This window comes from Desmodus rotundus, chromosome 10 (genome assembly GCF_022682495.2).
Source record: "Desmodus rotundus isolate HL8 chromosome 10, HLdesRot8A.1, whole genome shotgun sequence".
Classification (NCBI taxonomy): domain Eukaryota; kingdom Metazoa; phylum Chordata; class Mammalia; order Chiroptera; family Phyllostomidae; genus Desmodus; species Desmodus rotundus.
The window spans coordinates 41,362,402-41,387,756 of record NC_071396.1 but is presented as its reverse complement, the minus strand read 5'-3'; the positions used below and the strand labels follow the sequence as shown (position 1 = coordinate 41,387,756).

General features: G+C 61.8%; 1 protein-coding gene across 2 annotated transcripts in view; it reads right to left on the bottom strand.

Annotated features, from left to right (window-relative positions):
• The window catches only part of UNC5A (unc-5 netrin receptor A), a 52,124-nt gene extending 28,423 nt beyond the window's left edge, over positions 1-23,701 (bottom strand). For both annotated transcript variants that reach the window (XM_045185741.2, XM_024577854.3), the window contains exon 1: positions 23,419-23,701. In XM_045185741.2, the coding sequence (XP_045041676.2) occupies positions 23,419-23,488 (70 nt within the window). In that variant the 5' untranslated portion in view covers positions 23,489-23,701. The remainder of the gene's footprint in view (positions 1-23,418) is intronic.
• Between the last annotated feature and the right edge of the window lie 1,654 nt (positions 23,702-25,355).

The window sequence follows — 25,355 nt, the reverse complement described above, 5'->3', positions numbered from 1 at the left end:
AGGAGATCAGGAGATGTGGTCACCTGGGGCTGAGCCTCCCCTGGCGCTAGAGCAGGAGCCTGGAAGGGAGGGTGCTGATGTGGGTGTGACGTGTGGAGGGAAGCTGTAGCCTTGGTGGGGAAAGATATGGCTCTGGCCCCTCCCCAGGCTCCCCACCCTGCACGCTCTCACATCTGCCCCTCCCACATCTGCCCCTCCCAGCGCCTCTGAGTCCCTTCCCTCCTCCCTCTGACACTCAGCTCCAGTCTCCCCTCCTGGCTAGTCTCATAGCAGGTCCTCCCTCTCCCACCAACTCCCCCGCCCCTGGCCACTGCCAGAAGGGCCCGAAGAAGGTCACCACGCTGAGAAGGAGGGACCATCTTAGTGTCTGCTCTGGGACCCCCGCAGACCTGCCCCCAAGTGCCTCCACGCTCACTCAGGCTATGCCACCTCCTGCACACACATCCTCTGTCACCCTGCCACATTTAGACAGGCCCTGCCAGGGCAGCTTCAGGGGCAAAGACTCAGCCCACAGACTGGGCAGGTCTATGCTCCCACTGGGGGAGACAGCAGGGGGCAGCCCCGAGCCTACCTGCAGCTCAGTGGTGTGGTTATCCCGCCCCACTGAGCCAACCTTATGGCACCCACCCATCACCCAGCGCCAGCGCAGGTGCCCTGGGGGCTTGTCCCCTCCTCCCCTCACTGCCTGTGGACAGGGATCAGAGCAGGCAGACACGACTCCCCGGAGGGAGGGAGTGGCAGGGTGGTGTCGGGAAGGCAGTTGCATCTGAGAAGAGCTTTGAAGGTGACACAGGGTTATCGGGAGGTGGAATGACAGGGGACCCACAGGGGAAAAGTCACAGAAGCAGAGGACAAAGAGCACACTCAGAGCCTGGACACCTGTTGCCTCCTCCCCAGCCTCCGGCTCTCCCATCCCTCCAAACAGCAGCTGCGTTTCTTTGAGATCCCCCATTTTTCCATATTTAGTTGTGTGATTGGATGGACATGACCTCTCCTCCTCCCCCAGCTCCAGAAGTGGGCCCTGATTGGCTTAAACCAATTGTATTTCTCACCCGGCTGTGTGATTGGTTTGGGAGAGGCATGGGAACCAGTTCATGAGGACATTTGCTCCCCTGAAGGGTGAGGGGTGAGGGTGTGGGGGCTGGGCTGCTACAATCGTTTCGCTTCCAAGACAGGGTGGGTTTGGAATTGCCAGGGGCTGCCATGAAGAGGCCAAGGACGAGGCCAACCCCAGGGAAGGCAGAGCAGAGGCACAGAGAGAGCAGTCCAGAGCAACGGCGTTGCGGCCGGTGGACCAAGCCTTGTCTGAGGTCAGCCACGCCTTTGGGCTTCCCAGTGACAAGAGCCAATAACATTCACTGGCTGTTTAAGTCTGTCTGAGTTGAGCTTTCTGTCATATTACAACCAAAACATTCTTGACTGAGAATCCAGTTTGGCTGCGGTGTAAGAGACGGAGAAGAGAGGTAAGAAACTAGAACTGGCCAGACGGAGCAGGTGCATTGTACCCACGGGCTTGTGTGGCGCTGTTTATTTCCGCGGGCACTCGGGAACCTGCAAGCCCCTTCAGCAGGGGCATGGCTGGGCCACACTAGCACCCTAAAATACCGTCCGAATTGGCCTCACCAACCCTGCTCCATACCCCTCCAGCTCCTTCTTAGGAGCTGGGCAGAGAAGCAGATATGCAGAAAAGCATAATCTGTTCGCCCTGCAAGGGCCTGCCAGGCCACCTCGCCTGCAATAAGCTCTAGGGACATCAGTGGAAGTCTGTGGGGTGCGAGTCCACGACCCGGAGATTGGAGGCTCCCAGCGTCTAAAACAGGGACTGGCTCAGAGCGGGCAGGTGCTCAGTAAATCCCGGCGGGTGGAAAAATGAATTCTCTGGTGGTGGCGGTGGGGATCTCCCCAGGGGAGCCGGCAGAAGCGCAGCCCCAGAAGCCGGCGGCTGCGGCACCGGTAGGAGCTGTCCACTGTGCTGAAAGCGCGCCCGACGCTTCCAAGGCTGCTCTCCGCGGTGCTGAAACAGAGCTCCCAGCTAGCCGCTCAGCCCGTGCGCGACGACGCGGGAAGGGCCCAAGGCACCTCAGCAACCACGGTGGGGAAGCAGGCTCCATAACCTTGCCTCCCCTGCTAATTCCAGTCCCCCAGGACCTTCTGCACGAGACAGATAACCTGGCACAGACCCGAGAAGTCCTGTTACCTGGTGGTGACCCTGTCCATCCTCAGGTGCCCACCCTCTCCAAGGTTGTGGGTCTCTGAGGGGCTTGAACGTCAGCCTTAATTCAGCCAGCCTCTGCAGGGGTCCCTGGCGAGGCAGCCAGGCAGAGACAAGCTCTGGGCAGGCAGCCGGAGAGACAGGCTCCACGCCAGCAGCATTAACTGGAGGGCCTGGCAGGAGCTTCCAGGCCTCACCGGCCCACAGCCACCACCAGGCAAGGTGCCTGCGCTGGAAGACAGCTCGCAGAGAGGGGCAGCTGCTCTGGGGTGACAGGCGAGCCGGAGTGCAGGTCGGCACTGTGAGGGAGGGGATCTGGGAGGGGGACCAGGGAGCTCTGCGGAATGGAGTTTAACAGGTGCAGGAGTGGCAATGGGGTGAGGGACTGGGGAGGAGGTAAAGGCAGGGGTGAGAGGGCAGCCATCCTCATCAGCCAGGAACAAGCCGGGCATGTGGCTCTGCTGGGGACATTCCCCACAACATCACCCTCACAGGGTGAGGCCTTCTAACAGTCTAATTTCGCCCGAGAACTGCTATCCATGAACTTATCTAAACCTCTCTGGAAGCAATTTATAGTTCCAACTTGTATCACCTCTGGGGAAATTATTTTCCAAGTTTATTCCCTGCTGCATGCTGTGGGATTTCCTGCTACTGGGTTTAAACTTTCCTCTCCTGGTGGGGCCAGGAGCGGGGAGGCTTCCTTCGGTCCTTCACCAACCCACGTCCCCTGCTCTATGCCCTTTCTGGTTTTATCGGTTTCGGCCGCATTCCTCCTTAGCCTCTCTCCGTATGCTGAAGTGGTCCCAGACAGGCCAGTGACTTTATATGACAGCTGCCTGCTCATCACAGCTCTCCTCCCCTGCTCGTCACAGGTGCACCACACCCTGTCTTCTGCATGAGCTCCGTCTTCCCCACCCGGGGAAGCAGGCCCCGGGGTCTCTACCTCCATTTCACGGGCACACAGACCAAGGGTCAAGGGAGAGAAATGAATCACCCACATCACGTCCGTCTGTATTAAAACCCAGGTTCCCCCAGTCTCCGCCTGCTGCTCCCCTAAAAGGGCACAACCACAAGCACACCAGACAGCTGAATGCAGGTGCCCCTCACTCACACCTTCTGCCCTCGGGAGAAGGGGACACCGAAGGCTGATGTCAAACTCCCTTCCCAGCCATGTGCCGCCTTCTGTCACCTGCCTGGGTCCCTCTTTAGGAAGGAAGCTCCAAACACTGTCCCCCAGACACCTCCCTTCTCTTTCCCCCAAACTAAAACTCGCTGGCCATCCTCTGCCCAGTCTGCTGCCTTTCAGGACGAGATTTTCCTGAAGCGAATCCCTCACAGGTGTGGCATTTTGCTATCCCTGCCCCCAAGAGGAGTTTAGATTGCACTGCGAACTTGGTGATTTCACTGTACACATGCTCTTCCAGATCTTTTATTTAAATGTTAAAATAAAAAAAGATCAGCTCCATTTCTTGGCTGAGCTCACATCTCACACTTCTCCATCCTGAAGATGTTCATTCATTCAGACCTTTGGTTTCCTTGCTTCGTCAGCCCCTTATCGATGATGGAGCAAGTGCTCTGAGTTCCCAGTGAATCCATTTTTATGACACATGGGACCCCTACCCAGAACACTGTAGATAAACACGGGACAGACAGACAGACAGACACACACACACACACACACACGCCCTTCATCAAAGTACCCACGGAGGCACTGGAGCTCAGGCGCAGTGTGTCCCCGCGCCCATGCCCCCCTCGCTCACACCTGCATGCGGGGCGGGTGGTCATACTGCCCTTTGAGCAGCCCGGTGACTTCACATTTGACAGGAGGGAAGGGGACGTGGCCAGGCAGGGGAATGCCAGCACGTGGGAGAAATGGATCGGAGGCTCCAGAGCATCTGGAACTGTTGGGAGAGGATCAGGGATTCCCCTGAAATGTGGACTGGGCGGGTAGAGAATCCTGGATGGGGACCCCTCTCAGCTGTGGGCAGGGGGCCCCCCTGGGAGCGTTCGTGTGGGAGTCACACACTGAGCTCACGCCAGACCTGGCAGGGAGAGAAGAGAGACAGGCCTGGCAGGTGGTCCTGTGCCCCCAGGGGCCAGCCTCGAGGGTGGGCATTCCTGCTTTCCGAGGCTGCAGGGAGGTCACCACCACCCATGGGGGCACCCTTCCTCCATCACAAAAATGCCAACGTCCACCTCCAGGTGCACACAGCAGCCCCACGCTGGAGGCCCCATTCCTAGGCTCGTGGAATGCATGAGAATACTTGTCACCCTACCAGGCCACCCTGAGACCACCTCTCTCCCTGGCCACACTGCCTACAGAACACAGGGGCTTCCCATGGTGCACGGCAGGGGCCTGGAGTGTCCGAACGCTTCCATGAGAAGCAGTTGCTTCTGAAACCCCAAATGGGTGACGATTCCCAGCCTAGAGAGACATAGGAGCGCCTGCCAGGGCCCAGAGCACTGCCAGCCGCTCACACTCCACGCTGCTCGGGGAAGGCATACCGGCACCTGTCTCTCCCCTAGCCACCTGGCACAGGGTGGGCCTGGCCTGCCAGCCCCTCTGCCCCAGCTACAGGTGACGGCACACACTGAGGCTGGTCCCCACAGGAACCCTCGCCGCGCATGTGTGGCTCCACACAGAACTGGGAGCGATGGGGGAGGAACGCTGGCCAACTGAACGATAATCAGGGACACCATCTCCCAGCACCCTGGGGGGGGGCGGGGGGGGGGGCTCAGATGCCTGCGGGGACACAGGCAGAGGGCCAGACAGAGGGCGGGAGTCACTGACACCTCCGGACAGCCCCGTCTCAGAGCAAGCAGGGCCCTCCGCCCTTCTGCACCGGTCCTCTTGCTCCAGAGCTCTGAGAGCAGATGCTTTGTGCTCTTTTTGTCCTCTCCTGGCATTTTTCTTCCTCTCAGGGTCCTCAGAGGATCAGGTCCACAGAAGATCTTTAAATAAATGCCCCCCCCAGGGCCCCTGGGGAATACTGAAGTGATGGCCAGGCTGGGGCGGTGACCCGGGGAGATGGAGACAGATGGGGCACGCACCTCGGCAGGGCAGGACCGGGGAGCGCGGGACGCCTCTCACAGGCAGACAGGACAGGGACTGAGAGCAGGAGAGAGGGTCTCAGCCCCTCCTTTGTTCCCTCCTGCATTCCTGACCGTGTGCAGTGGTTTTGTTTCTTCCTTCACCCCCTGGCTCGTCGCCCACCTCCTCCGGTGGGACACCAGCTCTGAGAGGGCAGGCGCAGTGCCCCTCACTCCAGGCCCCGTGGGGGCTGGTGCTCCGATGGTGCTCAACACACATTAGGTGAAGAAGACATGAGCTGAGGAATAAACAAATGAGCGGATGATGAGGGAATTAACGAGCAAGGCCGTCCTAGCAGGCCCAAGGCCGTCCAGGACACAAAGCCAGGCTCCTGAAGTCACTCAGAGAGGCTGCACCCCAGTGCTGGGCAGGAGCCTAAAATAAAGATCCTCTTGAGTTGAGTTCCTCCCCACTCTGACTTGGCCTCAGCCCCAGAGGTTCCTGCTGGGCCCTGGGCCTTAGCCACTCACCCAGTCCCGGAAGCCAGAGTGGCCGCCACACTTGCCAGTCCCATCCTTGGCACCAGAAAGGAAAGAGAGCATGTGTCCAGGTGCCAGCCCCAAGCAGACCGTGACTGTCCTCCCGCTCCACCTCTGCCTGAGGGGTGACCCCGAGTCCAGCCGAGTCAGCACAGCTGCACAGTCCCGGCCCTGTCGGCCCTCATCCGGGTCCTTCCGGGCCTCACTTGGCTCTCTCGCCCACTGACGGACTGAGCTCTTGGGCCTGAAACCTGGATCTGAGCACGCGGCCTGCCCCATCTGCCATCTTCAGCAGCGTCCCACTCTGTCTGGAACGGCACAAAGCTCTTTGGTGTGGCCTCAACTTGTCTCTTTGGCCTCAACTTCCAGCCAGCATCACCACGGCAACGGCAAGGCCAGCAGCTAACGAATGGGGTCTTACTTCTCACCGCACTCCCCGCCCTCAGCCCCGTACCATGAGGCCGGCTGACTGGATGCTCTCACCCTATGGGATAGGCCAGCGCCACCCAGTTATGGATGAAGAAAGTGAACTTCAGTCCTGGCCCCAAGTGCCTCCTGACTGTTGCCCCTTGTGGTCCTCAGAGCGGCCCTCCGCATCAGCTGCTGGCCAGACACTGCCTTCTCCACCCCCGGTGTCCGCGGCTGCGAGACGGGCACGGGGCTTGGCCAGCGCCCCTCCGGCTCTGTTGTAAGGCTTCCATGAGGCCACGAGAGCAAGTGCTTAGGACAACACAGGGCGGTCCCTGAGCAGGGGTGTCCCGCTGTGGGCTTTAGGGAGATGCAGGCACAGTGGGGGGCTGGGTGGGTGGAGACAGGATGACAGATGGGGGAGGCAGTGGCCAGGGCTCAGACTCTAAGAGGTAAAGGGGGATGGGGTGGGGACAGGATCAAGGTTACCAGGCTCATGGGGAGGACAGGCCCGGGGCAGAACAGGAGTCCCGGACGGTGCCCGGGCCCTGAGTGGCTGAGGGTGGACGGGGGCCACAGCAGGACAGGGCGGTGCAGAGAGGGCCTGTTCAGGAAGACAGGCCCGTGCACCCCAGCACTGACAAGTCTTCTGAGGAGAAGAAGGAAGGGCCGATCCAAGGCCCACCCTGCAGGGCAGGGCCCCGGGACACTCCTGTGTGGGAGCTGCTTCAAGCACTCCTGGCCTGAGAAGCAGTGCCTGTGTAGGTACAAGTGGGGTGGGCGGGAGGGGTGCCCCGGGACTCCCACCCCAGCTGACGGGAGGGGCCCCCTGCAGTGCTGTGACGCACCCTGGACCAGGTGCAGCCCGTTCACGCCGAAGGGTTTATCGTACTTCACAGCCTGGCTGTCTTGTAGGCGACAGCGGGTAATGAAAACAGTCACTGTTTCCCCATGCTGCTTCTGTTGAACGGTAAAAGCTTCCGGTTACTTTCCTTTCACTGGGGTAGGTGGTGGGAGGGGTCTGTTCCAGGGTGGGGTGCAGGGCCACAGAAGTTGGGGGGCGCAGAAGGGTGAGGAAGGGCCTCTTGTCTGGCCCTAACAGAGGCCTGCAGGAGCCTGAGGCTCCCTGAGCTAAGCCCTGAGCACCTCAGTGCCAGGCAGAGATGCGCACACACGGGCCCCTGCAGGCTTGTCCTTCATGCCCAGCCCTTAGCTGCCTCGTGAGCTTCTCTGGAGAGGGCTGCCCTGCTTGGGAGCCCCCGGGAGGGGAGCAGAGGGGTCCTGGCCAAGAAGGCTGGCAGCGGCTGGGATCTGGGCGAGCTGATTGGTTCAAAGTCCTAGGGAAGCCCCAGTGGCTCCCAAGCTCCCAGAGAGGGAGGCACAGACAGGCTCTAGGAGCAGGGGGTGAGGAGGGAGAGGGAGGGGTGCAGGCTTGTGAGTGCCGGCCCTAGTGCTAATGAGCTTGTACTTCCCAGCTGCCTGGAAGCCCGGCACACCAGACGGCGCTGGCCTGGGGTGGGCCAGGGCTCCTCTGGTCCCAGAGGGAGCTCGACTCAAGGATGACAGGACACATGGTACAGCGAGGGTCTGCTGTGTCCCCAGAACAATCCCAGTCACCTCCCTCCCTCCCAATCACCTACCCACCCACCCCCCACCTACCTATCCATCCATCCACCCACCCATCTACCCACCCACCCACCTACCTATCCATCCATCCACCCATACACCCACCCATTCACCTACCTACCCACCCATCCACCCACCTACCTACCCACCCACCCACCTACCTACCCACCCATCCACCCACCTACCTACCCACCCACCCACCCATCCACCCACCTACCTACCCACCCACCCACCCATCCACCCACCTACCTACCTACCCACATGCCCACCCATCCACCCACCTACCCACCCATCCACCCACCCATACCACCCATCCATCCATTCATCCATCATTTACCCAACCATCTGTCCAGCCAACAAATACTGAGCTTCTAGTGCCAGGCATTGCCCTAAGGCATGGGGGCCCCAACAATGAGCAGGCTACAGTCCCTCGAGAAGCTTAGGTTCTAATCGGGGGGGTGGGGAAGTACAAAACAAAGATGTCAGTCAATAAAGAAGGTCATTCCCAATGTTGGTTAGTGCCACAGAGAAGCCAACAGACAGTGTCAGGCTGCTGCTTGAGGTGAGAGGGCCAGGGGTGCCTCTCTGAGGAGGTGACTTTCAGTGAGGCTTGAGTGACATGGCGAAGACGGGAGAAGGCAGGGGCTGAGGCATCTGGGCCCCAGCACCCTCCAGGGACCCTCAGACCCCACGCTCTCCCCGCACCCCGGGGCCTGTGACTCACCCACTCCTTGCCTCCTCCAGCCCCACACCTGGGAAGCCCACAGTGGGCTCAGGCTAGTGACGGGCGTGCGCTCGGCTGGTGCTGGTGCCCACGAATGACATCACACTTGGGGCTCCCCCACCCCCACTGGCCCCCAGGCCTGCAGTAAATCACCCTGATGCTTTAAAACAAATACTTCTTAATCACTAAAAATTGAAATGATTTCATGTGAAAATGTTAATGTATTCGGAATCACAGCCGCACACTGCGTCTGACAAATTAGCACCCAGCCTGTCGCATTGTTTGTGGCTGCATTTATCCTGGTGACGAGACTCACACACCAAGTGAAGCAGGGGCAGCCGGGCAGCTCCAGGCCACGTGTGTGCGGAGGAAGAGGGCAGGGGAGGGGTGGAGGAAGCAGGGGTCCCCAGGGCAGGCGCAGCGCAGCCCCGCCCCCGACAGTCAGCCTGGTCCGCTGCTGGAGGTTGGAGAGCCAGGGAGAGTTCGTGGGGTCTCATGTCCCCTGCCCCTGACCTGCCCTTCCATGCTGACTCTGGGCCCACGTCCGCTGGGCTGTGCGGCCTGATGCCAGGCTCCACCCAGATGCAAGCACTTGAGAAGCAGGAGCACCAATTTCCACAAGGATTTGATACATCGAGCCTGCCCAGGAAGCTTGGTTGGTTAGAGCATCTGCCATACGCCAAGGTTGCAGGTTTGATCCCTGGTCAGGACACGTGCAAGAAGCAACCGATGAGGGTATCAGTAAGCACAACAGCGAATCGATGTCTCTTTCTCTCTCTCTCAAAAGTCAATTTAAAAGACTCCTTACAGAATGTAACATATCAGCAATAAGCCTATGGAGAAGCTGGAACCCTGTGCACCGCTGGCGGGAACAGGAAAGGGCGCAGTCCCTGAGGGAGACAGTGGGGTGGCTCCACATGACCCAGCAATTCCACTCCCGGCCTTGAGCCCGGGAGACCCGAAACCGGGTGTTTAAACAAGTCCTTGCACACCAGTGTCCAAAGCAGCATTACTCCCGATCGCCAAAAGGTGGAAAGGACCCAAGTGGATGACGATGGATAAGCCAGAGTTGGTCCGTCCACGCCGTGGAGCGTTATGCGGCCAGAAAAGGGGCGTGGTGCTGGCACTCTGCTCCGCGGATGCACCTCGCATGCACCGCGCTAAGTGAGAGACGCCAGACACAAGAGGCCACCCAGTATATGGTTCCATTGACGCGGCACACCCAGAATGGGCAAAACCACAGCAACAGGAAGCAGGCTGGCCTTCGGAGGGGGCTGGGGCGCAGGGCGTATGGGGAGTGACCGCTAATGGGGTCCCCTTTGGGGGTGATGGAAGTGTTTTGGAACAGATCGAAGTGGTGGTTGAATGTACCAAATGCCACTACCCTGTGAGCTTTGAGGTGGTTAGTGCTATGTTATACAAATTTCCCCTTAAATATACATATATTTATATATCAAATATACATATCAAAGCGCTCGAGCGGAGGGTGAGCTCCCCTTCATTGGACCTCAGCTCCCTGCACAGGCGGCTGGCTGGCTCTGGCAGGCGGTGGGGACAGAGGCACTGGGCCTGCAGGCGGCGCTGAAGGGGCCTGCCCTGCCTCCTCCCACAGACCCTCTGTCCCTGCCCAACCCCCCTGCCTGCTGCCTCAGGATCAGCTCCACAATAGCCCAGACCCGGTCATTCTGGATCATTCTCCCCGTTTCACAAATGAGGCAGAGACTGTGTCTGGTCCAGGGCTCCCACTCTGAACACAGAGCAGACCTGGGGGCTGGGCCTCCTGACCCCCTAGTCCAGGGCTGAGGCCAGCGTCCCCCGACCTGGGCTCTCTCGTGCAGCACCCCCACCTCTAAGCCACCTCCCTCACCCCGCCGGCCTGACCAGGCCTGCCTCAGCCACTCTGTGCCTTTCCGACAGCGGAGGGGCCGAGCAGCCTAAGTGAGCACAGGGCTAGGCACGCTGCTCTCTTCGCCCAGCGCCACGCTGCCCGGCGGCCCCTCCAGGAGCTGGGTTCACTCCCTCTCCTCGGTGGCACCCACAGCTGGCTCCTTCCAGTCACTCGGGTCTCAGCTCATGTGCCGCTGCCTTGGAGCGGCCTGACCCTCTAGTCTCACCAGGCTGACTAGCTGCCCACCACGCCCACATCTGGCTCATCTGTGGCCACATGGCCACACGGCCCTTTCACTGCCTTCCAACTCCCGAGGCGCGGTCCGCATTCTCTGACCGTTGTGTTTGGCCACCTCCTCCCACTGGACTATGAGCTCCCTGAGGGTGGGGATAGTGCCCACCTTGTTTGCTGTACACCGTAGCACCTGGTGCAGGCCTGGCACACAGTAGGGGCTCCATCGATGCTGCTGACCTACCGATGTGGCCCATCTTCACCTCGCCCTGCATTCCCCCCCCCACCCCGGGTCCATTCTCTCCACTTCCCTCAATAGCTCACCGTCCCGGGGCCTGCGGCCCAGCCCCCTCGCCCAGATGGATGCTCAGAGGGGCAAGGCCAGCAGGCTCTGCGGTGGCTTCCCTGGGATGTGGGCACGTCACTCCGCTCACTCCACCTCCGAGCCTACCTGCCGGGAGCTTTGCACACAGTAAGTGCTCAGCCTGCCTGTTCTGCTCCTGCCCCTCTGAAGCCTTGCATGACCCCTGCCCTCTCTGGCTCCTGCAGCCTTCGGTCCCAGCCCCGCAAATCCCGAGGGGCCTCTGCGTCCTGCCCAACCCCTCTTCCCCAGCTCTCTAATGCCGGCTTTGGGCTTGGAGCACTGGCTCTTCCTGCCTCTGAATGGCGCAGGTAACCCTGGGGACTGGTGCAGGTTTCCTCCAGGCCTCCTCTGAGTGGCCTCTCCCCACAGCCTTCCTTACAGCTGCCTCCCCTCCTCTCAAAGCTGGAGCTCATCCCGGTTCCCACCACTCACTGCTAGTCAGGAAGGTCTCTCTCAGCCTCCACGTCTCACCTGCTGGCCCGGCCCGGCCCTCCAGGGCTGCACAGAACAGAACCAACCCATGTCCCTCCTGCCTTCAGTGCCCTGAATTAAACAGGATGGCCCATTGCCAGCTGGACCTTTTGAGGACCTCTCTTCTGGGACAGGACTTCACACCTGTCCCTCTGTCACCCACTGCATCTGCCAGCTGTCACACCCTGTTATGTTCCCTTGACTTAACTGGCCGCAGGCAGCTTCCATCACTTCCAAAGTGCCCTGCCCGATGGTCGTGCTCTGGGTAGGGCCTGGCGGGGGTTCCCGGTGGGGCCCCCACCCTGTGGAGTCCTCTTGCTCTTTTGGCTTCTCCCACCTGGCAGCTCCCTGTTCGTTTTCCATTTCTGACATCAACTCTCCAGGCTCAAAAGGCCAGAATCGTGTCTGCGTCTCCTGTCCCTCGCCCCCCACATGCAGCACCGAGAGGCTCCTCCTCTCTGGTGTCTCCCACATCCATCTCTCCTGCTCGTCCCTGCCGCCTGCTCGCTGGGAACGGAGCCCTCGTCATTTCTTGCCTGGATGACGCCGCGGCCTCCTGGCTGGTCTCTTTGCCTCCAGCCTCTCCCTGCTCCCATCCATCCTCCCCGCGCTGCCAGATTAATCTTCCTTAAACACCGCTCACTGCCTGCCACTGCCCAGCTCAACAACGAAGCCAGCCCTGCCACTCGCTGGTCCCCACAGGCGCTGTTTGCTGCAGCCGGGCTGCACCTCCCGCTCCCCTGGACATGCGCTGTCACCAGGGAGTGCCTGGGCCGCTCGTCCCCGTCCCCTCACCGTCTGGCCCAACCCCACCACACGCCATATCCTGGGCAGAGTCCCTCTCCTCCTTTGGCCTTGGGGCCCCCGCAACTAGGGCTGAGAGGACTCAGAGGTTGGCCAGGGACCAGCCCCGAAGCCACAGGCCACCTGCAGGCCAGCAGCTGGGCTGTCCTTTCCTGGCCTGCCGGGGCTCTCCAATGCCACCGTGACCCCTGCATGTCCTGGGGACACCCTGGCTCCCAGGCTGTCAGGAGTCACACATGGCTGAGGACAAGTCACTCTGGCTGAGTCACCCTTTACTTCATCAAGCTTCCTTCTCAAGTCCCCTCCTGAAAGCTCATCATGCCAAATGAGCTCTTCCCAAGATACTAGACCTTCAGGCCCTGCCCGTGATGCTCCGCCATTCGATCAGCCCAGGACCCCGTGCCCCTCCATCCACCAACCCCCGCCCCCCTCCCCCCCCCCCCCCCCCCCCCCGCCACTGCTACACTTCAGGGGCAGTCACAGAGGGAGGTCAAACTCACGCTCCGCCCCTGACCCCCGCTCAGCAGCTCCCATCTGGAGGGGCACTGAGGGCCTGGCATTGGGCTAAGGGTTCCGAAGGGAGCACCTCATTTCATCCTCAAAGCCCGCTGAGGTAGCAGCCTTTCTTTCCCGCATTTCCTGGATGAGGAAACCGAGGCACTGAGAGCAGAAGTCACCTGCCTGTGGTCGTCACTTTTAGGGTTCTAACCTACACCATCGATGAGCTCCAGAGCTCTGGTTCTCAACCACCAACCACCCTCAGATACCTAACTGACTCCCCACCCCTCAGCCAGCCGAAAAGCCTACGCCTGGACGGAGTAGCCCCTCCAAGCCTGGGGAGGTCCATGGGAGGTAGAGGCCTGAGGAGCCTTTGTCACTCCCTCCTGTGACCAGGAAACAGCAATGTGCTGGAACCAACTCAGCCTGGCTCAGGAGAGCCCATCATTAAAATTTCTGGAACTTTGCAAGCCGGTTGACATTACACTGGTAGCTTAAAATAGGCTGTGGTGGGAGTGTTTACACCAAGGAAATTGGCAGACCAGTCCCCAACCCCCCAGGGAGCCACTGCTGAATTCACCCGCATGTCTCTGCTGGGAGATGCCGACCACCCTCAGAAGGGCGTCCTGGCCCCTGGGGGGTGGGCTTTAGCCAGTTCACACCAAGACAAGCCCCCCAGCAGGGCCAGGGCTCTGAAAGGAGAGGGGTCTTGAGAGGGCTGGGCAGGACTCAGAGAGGGACCCTTGGCTGTGAGCGCCCAAGGGGTCTGCAGGGAGAAGGACTTCAGAAAAGTGTCAGGGCAGCTGCCGGCACCTAGGCAGGCTCAGGGCCTGGACTCATGTGCTCAGCACAGGAAGGTGGCCCGAAACCAAGCACAGAGCCACCAACGAGAGGCAGGGGGCAGAGAACTGAGCCAGGGTGGCTGAGGCTTCTTCGAAATGCAAAAGCTGTGTCGGAGCGGAGGGGGCTTGGAGCAGGGGGACCAGAGAAGGGTGGGCCTCCTGACTGGGGGCACTGGGAAGCCAGCCCCCCCACCGCACCACTTTGCATCCGAGGGCACTGAGTGCAGAGTGAGGACAAATTCCAGCCCGGAAGGCGGGGTCTGGATGGGCCGAGTGGTTGTCCCGAGTGAGGGCAGGCCTCTCAGTCCCGGTAACCCTGGAGGTCCTGGCAGGGGGCCTGCAGAGCCCACCGCTGACCTCTGGGAAAGTGGGGTTGGAGTGGCCATGGAGCAGGAGAAGCATGGGCTGCATCTAGTTTTTAAAAAAGGAAGTCGGACTCGGTGCAGACGGCAGTAGGACCCAGTGCAAGCAGGGAAATCGATGCTCATAAACTGAAGCCCAAAAGGGAAAGTACTGGCGAGAAACTGGGTTGTTAAGAGGAGGGAAAAGAGGCTTTAAGTGTGTGTGGGGGGGTGGCTGAAACAGAAAAGGTCCTGGGGCAGGGGGATGACCTACTTGTTTGGCTTGGGCCCTGATGCTGAAGGGGCCCCCAAATACCCACTAAGGCTGCATTCTGGGGGGACTGGGACCGAAAGCTGGATGGACATAAAACCCAACACCTGGAATTTGGTGAACCTGATGCAAACCTCAAGTGCGATTCTGGCCGGGCTTCTCAGCCAGCTGCAGGCGACCAAGGGAAGCGGGGACACTGACAGACACACTGGGCCCTCCCCGGGCACGGCAGGTCAGACCAGCATCCCGTATTCCAGGGTTCCTGTCCCGGCAGGTCTGGGCCAGGCTGGGTGTCAGCCAGGCACCTGGTATAGCAACATCTCAGGATGAGCGGGGGGAGGTCCAAGGACTGGGGTCAGCACGTGTGAGGGGACAAAAAAACTGTCGAACGCCCACTGCTGTTTTCTGGCGCAGCCAGTGTGGATCCTGACTTGGGTCTTCACCCTGGGCCTCAGCCTGTGCCCCAGTGCTGGTCAATCTCTGTACTGAATACTCGGGCTGGACGCACTGATGGCACACGGGTCACATTTGCAGCCGATGTGCCCATCCCTTTGCAGTGGACGGGAAGCTGGGAGCAGTGGCAAACAGCCTGAGCAGCGGGACGGGGCATTGGTGGCTTGGGCCCAAGCTCGACTGCATAACAATGACCCCTGGTCGCGTGGCTGGCTCACCCGCGGCCCAGCACTTGGGCTGGAGCAGTGAGGAAAGGCCTGGACGTCTGCTGGAGGCTGAGGGAAAGCATGCTGTCCATCCCCTCACCCCCACGGCCCCACACTGGCCTGCAAGCATGTAGCTCGGGTAACTGCGGGCAGCCGCCTTGGGACTTCCAGGGGACAGGCTGTTGGAGAGTGGTACCAGCACCCCAAGAGCAGAAATGAGATGGATCCCAGTCACAGTGGTCTCCCTGAATCCAGCCGTGCCTGAAGCCAGAGCTTACATGCACCAGTAAATCTTGGTTTTTCCTTTTTTTTTTTTTTTTTTGCTTAAGCCAGTTTGGGGTGGGATTTCCAGTATTTGCAGCAGATACACTTAGTATCCTGTACTGGGCTACTGGTCCATGCTGGGGCATTGCGTCACAGTGGGTGAGCTCCTGGGCTGCCATCCAGAGGCAGGTGGCAAGGATGGGGGGCGCTGGGAGAGGCCCAGAGCCGGGCTACTGAGGAACTACTGAGAGGACTGGAGGCGCCACCAGGCAGGAGCTCGGTCTTAAACAAATAAAAAGGGGGACACCATCCTGAGTGGCCCCAGGAGGAAGAGCCAAAAGCCATTTGGGGGAGCTTAGAGGAGAGGACTCCCTCTCATTACAATAAAGTGGCTTTGACCCTGAAGACCTGTGGCCCTTGGCAAGTCAGAAAGCTAACCCCCAGGTGGGTCTGTAATAAAAATCCCGAGATCTGGACTGCAGCCCGGCCCGGGCTTAGGAACTGAGGGCGAATGGGTGTAGGGAGGAAGTGGTCTCGGGGTAGTGAGGTGATTAGCCCTGGAATCAAGGTCCCCCGACTTCCTCCTGGGGTCTTTCAAGTCCGTGGGCACCAGACAAAGCCCTGACAGAAAATGACCACCTGGGAGGGTCTCAGCTCTGTCACTACCCTGAGCCCCAGTGTCCTCATCTGATAAACGGGGCCTCGTCTGATGTCAGGTGTTGCAGGCAGAGACCAGCCCCACCCTGGTTACTACTAAGTTAATTAAGAATAAAACACAGGACAGCTAGAAGGCTCCTGCTCTAACTGCCCCAGGCCTTTCTCTCAGCAGGAGAGCGCGTTTGGGTGTCACAGAGCTGGACTGGAACCCCGGGGCGGGGGGCCCCCGCGCCCTCCCGCATCTGTAAAATAGGACGACCACCGCGGTGCTCTCGAGGCCCGCGACCTCCAGCAGGTGCTGGAGGTGGGCCGCTCGCCTCCCTTCCGTGGGCGGGCGAGGTCAGCCGGGGCTGTGCAAGCCCTAACCGCCCCAGACTGCTGGCGGGGGGGCGGCGGGGGGTGCAGCTCGCGCGGGAACCGGGGGAGGCAGAGGCCGCCAGCCGCCTGCCTGGAGGCTGGACGCCTGCTCCCCGGGCGGCAGTCGAGCGCTCAGCCAGGAACTTGTTAACAGGCCCCGAACAAAGAGCCACTAATCCGGCGGGCGGCCGCGGGCGGGCTGGCGGGCCGGCGGGCGGAGGGACCCGCCCCTGCTCCGCGCGCCGCCGAGTTCACCGCGCCTTCCTGACCCGCGCCGCGCGTGGGCGAAGGTGGGGGCCGCGGGGCAGGACGCATAGGCCCCCACCCGGACTCCAGCTCCCATTGGCCCAGGAGCCGCCGCCCCAGGGTCGCTCACGTGTCCCGCAGCCCGGCTGGCCCGAGGCGGGCCTCTAGCCCAGGGCCCCGCCCGCCAAGTGCGCGGAAGACCGGGTGGGGTTGTTTTGGGGTGTGGGGGGGTTCTGGTCACGCAGGGGACGCTAAGTTAGCACTCCTACAGGCCTGCGTCTGGCACCCTCTTTTTTTTGGGGGGGGGGGTTAGTGGTGACAGGGGGACTGGAAAGATGCAGATATGGGAAAAACCAACAGCCCCTCAACTCCATCTGGTCTCCACCTCAATTAGGAGAGGGTGGGGCCTAATTCGGGGTGTACCCCCCTGCAGGCTGCCAGCTGGACATGCGGGAGTGGGAAGCCGGGAATTCCACCTGCCTCCTGGCTGGAGAGGTGTGGGGCAGAGGTGGGATGTAGCGTCCAGGCCTCCCAGGAGCCCTGCAGCTCTCCTTCAGGCTCGGTCTGTCTAGACCAACTACCCTCCCCAAGTCCCAGCCACATGTTTGCTTGGAGCTCAAGGTGACCCTGAGCCTTCCAGACGGACACAGCGCTGACACGCAGGCGTGGGGAGGGCCTGGTCTGGGGACTCGCCCACCAGGACGCTGGCACTCCATGCTCTCAGCAGGGCCCCACTCATAGGCAGGGACTGCAGGGCCCCTCCCCCACTAGCTGGGACCTAACACTTGCCCCTTTGTGACCTCCTCTGGGGTCCAGCAGCTGCCACTCCCAATCTCTACAGTCTCCCCGCCCCCCTCCGCCTCAGACAGGGGTGGGGCGGGGCGCAGAGGGCAGCAACAACCACGCCTGGGAGGTGTGACTCTACCACTTCTAGATGCCCTGCCCCTGATCATCAAAGGGGCAGAGAAAAGATGCCAGGCCTGTCCTCATCCCAAAATGGAGACCCTCCCTCAGGCCTCTGCCCCCCCCCCCCCCCCCCCCCGCCTCCACCCCTAGCTGCACCCTCTCCCTCAAAGAGGGCACCAAGGGCCACCCCACTCCTCCCAGGCCAGGACGGAACAGCGCCCTCTGCTGTATCCATCGGCACCAATCGCAAACATTTATGGAGTGCTCACTGTGTGCTAGGAGCTAAGGCGTAAGGCTGTCTCATCTGCACAACTCCCCACGAGGCCGGTCCTTTTACGACTCCGTCTGACTGGCAGGAAAGTGGGCAGGCCCGCAGCCAGGGCTGCATGGGGCACGGGGGTGCCCAGGGCACTCACGCTCAGGGCTGACCCTGCGCTGGCATGACTTAGAGTTTGCACCCAAGGCACCTCCCTGGCCTCGCTATCCAGGCCTGGTCCAGCCCGGACCCTAGAACCTGCCAACTCAACTCACCACCTCCTCCGCATGCCCCGGGGTCTGGCTGCTGGGGCCAAAGGCTCCTTGCTGCCTCTGACGTGGGTGCCTGGGAGGGAGTGGGCCTCGGGAGGGACCACCTGGGGCCCTGAGAAGGGCTGCTTGCGCCCTGGGAGTGCTCACCCGCTGAAGCAGAACCCTGCTTCCTGGGTGGGCGCAGGATTCACAAGTCCTACGTCTGCCGCACAGCGCCCTTCAGCCCTGCGGCAGCAGCCACCTGGCTCGGAGGCGATGCCGGCAGCTGCTGCCAGGGGGGTTGGTGGCTTTGGCAGGTGCTGGGCAGGTGTGAGCAGTTTCTGGGGGAACCTGCTGCTGAGTGCACAGGCCAACCCAGAGTCCCAAGGCAGCCTTCTCCGGGCACCAGCCTCTGCCCGGAGGGACTCACCAAGTCCAGTCTTTTCCAATACAAAGAGGCGAACAGCCCGGAGAGGTTAAGTGATTTATCCAAATCACAAAGCAGTCAAATGGCAGAGCAAGACTAGACTGAGTTCCATCCAGGGCTCCCACCCCCCTTGGCCGCCATGTTCTGGGACAAGCTGAGCCCAAATCACCCTCTTCATGGACCCTAAACAAGCTCTGTTCACACTGGAGGCTTCTGAGTCTAACAGCCTGAGCCCCTGCAGGGGTGGGGGTGCGGCGCAGGGTAGGGGGCAGCAGTGACTCCCGCCAAGGGCTCCTGCGGGGGCTGGAGCAGTTAGAGGTGAAGCATCTCACACACGAGGCACCTACTCTCCCACCTCCAGGCTCGGGCCCTGACGCAGCTTAAGGCCCCACCTGCCCTAAACTGTGTCCCTTCAAATGCCAGAAAAATGGAAGAAGGTGGCAAACAAGTCATAGGCGCTTGCTCCAAGTGAGGGCCCACCCTGAGGTGCTCTTGCCGTTGCCCATCAACTTATCACAACCACCCCAGGCAGCAGGTGTGACCCCATTCAACAGATGGGGAACAGGCTGGGGAGTAAGAGTTCCTTGTCAGGCAGCTTGGAGTGAAACCTGGGCCACCCTGCCTCCACAGCCCCTGCCCTTTCTACCCCACCTGATAGGAAGAGGGGGGCTGATGCTCCCCAAAAGGCAGGAGGGCCCTCCGATGCCACTCCCATGGGAGCAGACCAGAGGAACAAAGGAGTGGGCTGGTAGAATTGGTCGCAGGAAGCTGAGCACCCATCTGGGTGGCAAGGATGCTTGGGGTCAGGCTGGGCACTGCGGGGGCTCAGCTTCACCAGGAGCCCCAAGCAGGTGCCTTGCAGGACAGCCCAGGCCGTGGTGCCAGCCCAGCGCTGAGGGTGAGGGTGGGCCCGAGGAGGAGGCTACCAGGAGGGAGTGTTCGTTCAGCATGGGCGATGCCACCGCTCCGTGCCCTCGGCTTCAGCTTCCAGGGATCTGGGACCCAGTGACAGTCACAAAGACAGACACCCCTCTGGGGACATGTGTGCCTGGGAGGGGTGGCGGTGGGCAGGGAGGTTCCTAGTCAACAGACATGGATATGCCACCTGTGTGAGGGACCCACAGACACAGACACTCATGACAGCTGGCTCGCTGTCTGTGTGTGGGGCCGGGGCACAGCCACCCCACGGCAGGGTCTCACCTTGCTGCCCCCTGCCCTGGACTGGTGCCATTTCCAGTACCCTGGAGCAGGGCAGTCTGTGTTCAGGGGCAGGGATAGGGAGGGACGCCGCAGGGGCAAAGAAACCCCCCCAGCTGCAGCAGCCCCCCATCCCGCCACCCCCAACCTAGCCAGGGAACCCAAACCCAAGTGGAGGAAATAGAGAGAAGCACTTGGCTGGCTGGGACCCGGGAAGGGGGCACGTTGGGGGCTGAGAGCAGGGTCCTGGCGCCACAGACAAGGGCCACACCCATGGGAGGCACTAGAGCAAATGAGGGGCTCAGGCCCCAGGCCGTGTGGTCCCCCTTGGCCGAGGAATCAGTGCCTCTGTCCTGTAGCCCCTCGGAGCTCGTCACTACGCCCTGGCCCCTGCGTGGGCCCTGCGAGGAGTGGGGGAGGCCTTCTGGAGGGGCTGGATGAAAGCTGGGGGCTGAGATAAGCAGAATGGCCCGGCAGAGTGGAGGACGTTGAGGTGTAGGGTGAGGAGTGTGTGTGGCTGGCAGGGCCATGGGGTACAAGGTTCTGCAAGGTGGGGGAGCTACAGCGAGGGAGCTGGACCTTGCCTGGGGGTATGGAGGCGCGGCTGCCAGCAGGCAGGGCTGGGGAGGACACCCAGCGAAGTGTGGTGACTCGGAGGCTTCCCTAGGGCCCCCAGGCTCAGGGCTGGAGGCAGGCACTGGGAGAAGCAGCTCCCAGCCTGAGCACCAGGGGCATCAGTGTGAGTGGAGGGGACTCAGGAGCGGGATGAATGGGGGTGGCCACGGTGCTGGTCTAGGTGAGAAGGGTGAGGGACAAAAGGGCTTGGGGGGAGTGACACAGGAGGGGAGGGACGTGAGCAATGTCACAAGTAGGCCTGAGCTGGAGGACTCGGTGACAAATCAGAAGTGAAGCGTGAAGGAGAAGGGAGAGCTGAGGGAGACTCTAAGGTTTCCAGCCCTGGGCTCGGGGAATAGGGGTGGGACGGCAGGGCCCCCGGGAGGGAGGGAGGGGCGGCAGGCGATGCTGGGCCTGGGATGGGCAGGCCCAGGCATGCACGCATGTGGACCCGTGTTCCCAGGGGGCAGCCAAGCCAGCACTGGGGCCTGCACCTGGAGAAGGGGTCCGCTGCCCAGGGCCTAGGGCAGCTCCCACCTTCGGGACCGAACACCTGGGGCCTGCAGATCTGGGGCTCAGAGCAGCGCCAGGGGAGGGCTGCAAGTCTGCGGGTGTCCAGTGTTGGGGACTGGCTCCCAGCTGAGGCCGAAGTTGGCTGCTCCTGGAATCCAGGCCAGCGCCGCTGGTTGGGGTTTGGTGCCTGCATCACTGCCAGTCCCTGGGCCCCTGAGGCAAGGTCCTCACCACGCAGGCAAAGGGGAGTCAGAAAACCCGCCCTCTTCTGGAGATGCCTGGGGGTGGGCGGGGAGGGCAAAGCTTGGTCCATCCGGTCCCCAAGGCAGAGTGAGAGCAGCATATCTCATAGCCTTAAAGCATTAAGACACCTGCCCCCCAGCCAACTGTTCCAGTCTCGGGGTGAGGAGTGGACAGAGGGGTCCAGGACCAGCCCTGAGGATGGAGGTGGGCCCTGAGGAAGAGGCCACCTGGACAAATTATCGGGGCCAGGATGGTCCAGCTCCCCATGGGCCCCTCCCTGAGGTCTGTGGAGATCTGCAGGGAACCCTACAGAGGTGCACAGCCCACAGGGCCGGGCAGGCAGGTGCCAGCGGGGTGACCGGGCGTGAACGGGAGAACCCTGCGACACAGGTGGTTCTCCGTGTGCGGAGGCACAGAGAGGGGCCTAGCGGGACAGTGTGCAGAAGGCACAGGCTTTTGTGTGACCCAGGGGGGACGCTCAGCCTGGGGAGCAGGAGGCTGCCAGCGCGCTGGCCCCGGGCGCCCCCTGCCGCCTAGCTGGCTGTCCCTCCCTCAGTCACTCGAACTCCCTGGCTGATGCTGCCGAGGAGCTGATGGTGGGTGGTACAGGAGGGGCCGGTCACCGCAGGGCCAGCTTCTCTGGGCACGTGTGCCTGGAGCCGGTGGGGAACAACAGTAAGGGAGGGGCCCCGGAGAGAAGGGGGCCCCTCCCACAGAACTGTGAGTGGGTGCGCGGAGGCCGGCTCCACTCCAGGGCAGTCCTGCAGCACAGGGGCTCACCTGCCAGCTGCCCCAACAGCCTCGGGTCAGGCACCAACAGGTGCCCCACCAACCAGGGAGCAGTTCCCTGACTCTGCAGCCTCCCGAGGAACCCGTGTGGCAGCCCCCCACCGTGGCTGTGGTTCTCGGTCTCACCAGCACCCATCGCCCCCTTATCTGCACCAGCGCTGCACACCCTGCCAGGCCCCGTCACCAGCCGGCACTCATGCCAACCCACAGCCCTCATGCTGATCACGCAACATGCAGATATGGCCACACAGCCCTTTCCCCCATCCGACTCAGTAAGCCTTCCCTGGGCACCTACTCGGCACCTGGCAACGCCTTCCCTGGGCCAGGAGCATGGACACCCCCAGCTCACCACAGTCAATGGTGCAACCCGCACCCCCGGCGCGTGGCACACACGCTCCTAACACGCACATGTGTGCGATATGAACACACACCCAGCGGCAGCACAGCCTCTGGCTCGGTCAGGATTGGAAGGGGAGGTCATGGGGCAGCAAGGCTTGTTCAGTGAGGATTCAGGGGGGCTGATGGAGTGACAGAGAAGGGAGATGGAGTGGATGCGATAGGGCCGAGGGAGGACTGAGGAGGCAGGATGGGAGGGTGGCCAGACACTGGTGGGTGCAGGATGCGCTACGTAGAGTCCCTTTAAGGAAACAGCTACTGGCCTCGATCCCTGGGCTGGTCTCTGAGCAATCACTCACTGATCTCCGAGCAGCCTGGCTTCGAATCCCAGGAACCCCAAACCCCCCACCCCTGACTCCCCTGGGATTAAAATGGCCTCGCCAGGCAGAGGGGCATCTCCCAGGTTCTTGGGGCAGCAAGAATCAGGAATTGCTAGGGCAAGCCCCATGCCCTCTCCCTCACATCGATGACCCCTCCCCCCCCCCACATATAAATAAGTTCAGCTCTGCTGAGTGCATGGGTGGGGGCAGAGACCAGGAGGTGCCCACAGCTCGGCCTGGGTGGAAGCTCAGGGAAAGCAGACAAAGGGTGCAGGGGACTCGCCCCCATCCCCCGAAGGAGGTGGGCTGAGGGCTGAGTTACCAAGCAGGTTGGGGTTGCCAACCAACAGGACACACAGGGAGGAGGGAGAGCTGTGTAGTAAAAGGGAGAAGGGGAAGCGGCATGGACTCACCGTATATAACTCTGGTCCCCGTGCAAGGTGTGTGTGTGGGGGGGCAGCCAGGAGCCCCAGCCAGGCCTCTCACAGTGCTCTGTAAGGGCTGCAAGAGCTGGGGGCTGGTGTATGAGCCTCCACGCTGGAATGTGGACGTGTGCGAGCGTGTGTGGTGGGGACAGAGGAGGACACTGTGTTCTGGACGTGGGCAGAGGCCAGGTGCCAAGCTGGGAACTGTGAGTAGCTGAAGCAGATGCTACCGGGAAGAGATATCTTAACCCCTCTCCTCGATTTCCTAGGGACTGGGATGTGGCCAAAGCCCTCTAATCCGAGACCCTCCAAGTCAGGCTTCCCCCTGGCGTTGATTCAAACCCCCGACCCTGCTCTGGGGCTGGGCAGCCAGCAAACTTCCCCCTCCCGGAGGCGTGGGGCGTCTACACTCGCCAGCCCCGCGTGCTGACAGCAGCTCCTGGACTTGGCAGAACCCAGGATTCTGGAGAAGCGCGCGCGGGGAAGCTGCGCAGCAAGGATAGGCGGCCCCCGCGTCCCTCCTCGTAAAGTTTGGCCTCGGGGGGCTTCCAACCCGGTCCAGTAACGCGAGTCAGGGACACCTCCCACCCCCAGAAGCGAGCGTTCGCGCGCACGGTCCCCCGCAAGCCTCCGTGCACGTGACTCACCCGAACCGCGGAGCCAGGCGGCGAGGACTATGCCCAGAAGCGCTGGCCACAGGCCGGGCCGGACGGCCATGGCCGCGGGCGAGCGGGCGGGCCGGGCACGGCGCCCCGCGGGCGGTAGGGCGGCTTTCAGCGCCTCAGCCCAGAGCCCCAGCCCGGGGCGCCCTCGGGGCCCATGCCAGCGGACTGCGCTGCCTCCGGGTGGCCAGCTACGGGACGCACGCGGCGCGTGGCTCCCCTGGGCACCTGGAGCTCAGCAATGCAGCCGGGGCGGAGCGCAGCGCCAGCCGCGCCGCGCACCTACCAGCCGCCGCGCGGAGCCCGCAGCCCGGGAGCCGGCCGGCGGGCGCCGGAAAACCAGGACTGGAGTAATGGAGCGGGGCAGTGACAGGGCGGGGCGGGGGAAGGAAGGAGGGGCCGGGCCGCCCCGAGCTGCGTTCGCTGGCCACCTCCGGCTCCGGGGATCCCTTCCGGCAATGCCCTAGGCTCTCCTGGGGAGGGTTTGGGGTAGTGGGCGGGGAGGCCTCCCACCGCCCCTCGCGGTCTCCAGGGACCGAGCCAGAAGTCTGAAACCCGGAGTGGATCAGTTCTCGGATCCGGGCTCTCCCGGGCCCGCCAGCCTGCGCACAGGTGGCTCGGGAGGGGCCCGGGGATGCGGCGACCCCGGCGCAGCGCCAGCCTGCAGAGAACGGCTCAGGGCAGGGGTGCCCGGGGCAGGTTCCGCTGCAGTCCTCTCCCTCCACCCCACACGACTCCCGCCTCCCAGCCGCGCTCGGAGGCCGTCAGCGCGCTGCGGTAGGCCACCAGCCCACTGCTTGGATAGGGGACTGCGGGAGAGCGCCCGGATTCCCGGCCAGCCCGCAGAGGTGCTCTGGCAGGCCAGACGTGCGGCCACCCGCAGTCCCAAGCACGTAGCCTGGTGGACCCCAGCGTTACCCAAGGTTTCCCTAAACCCGCGGGGCCGTTTGTCTAAGGAAAACAACCCCGGGGCGCAGCACAACTGACTGGGCGCGCGATATTTGCGCCCTGAGCGCGCACCGGCTGGAGACGTGGGCGTGAAGGAACCAGCTGGATTTGGGGAACTACTGAGCCCTGGAGTAGGGTCTAGGCGCTTCCGCCTTCTAGCTCTTTGACCTTGGGCAAGTCAAGTCATCTCCCAAAGCCTCCAACAGTGACCGCCGCTGGAGTTTCCTGTTCCCCACCCCCACTCCCTAACCGTGTTAAAATAAACAAGAGGGTTGCCTTGAAAGAGAAAGAAAATGACAAACGCGCGCCCAGTGCACGCGGCGAGTGGTCAGAAGAAGAGAGTCCTGCTCTGGGTCGGGAGGGGAACGAGAAGGTTGAGGGCAGGGTCGCAAACTGAAACGCCTACAGCGGCCAGGTGATAATAGAAATCGGAGCTGCACGCTGGGCGATGTAAGAATGGTCTCCGCTTCCACAGAGATTTGTGGTCTTCTATATTTCTTGATACACGAGGCCCTCTCTCGGTCTTTTGTTTCCCACTATTGATAGAAAAAGGTTATGAGAAATGTTTCCTATAAATGTCCAGATACACATCTGCAGGCTCTGGGCTTCAGCGCCAGCGGGGACAACCGGCACTGGGGACTGGGGACAGGGTCCCATCTAAAGGGACAGCTGGCTTTTCTTGCTCCATGTGCCAGTTGGGGGGAGTGGAATATAACCCAGTAGGGGCCACACCTTCCAATTTCCCTACAGATTTCAATACAAAACCATTGTGTGTAAAATCTTTTGATTTAAAATCTTTAACTGAAAAATAAAAAATATTTAAACTTCATGTGATCCCAGATGAAAACGTCCACAAATACACACCAGCTTCTGGTTTTTCAACTCTGCTCTGGGGGTTGCTTGCCCGTACTCAGTAATGCAAGTGCCCAGGCCCCACCCTGCTCCCAGGGAACAGCTGGGGAGGGGAGAGGAGA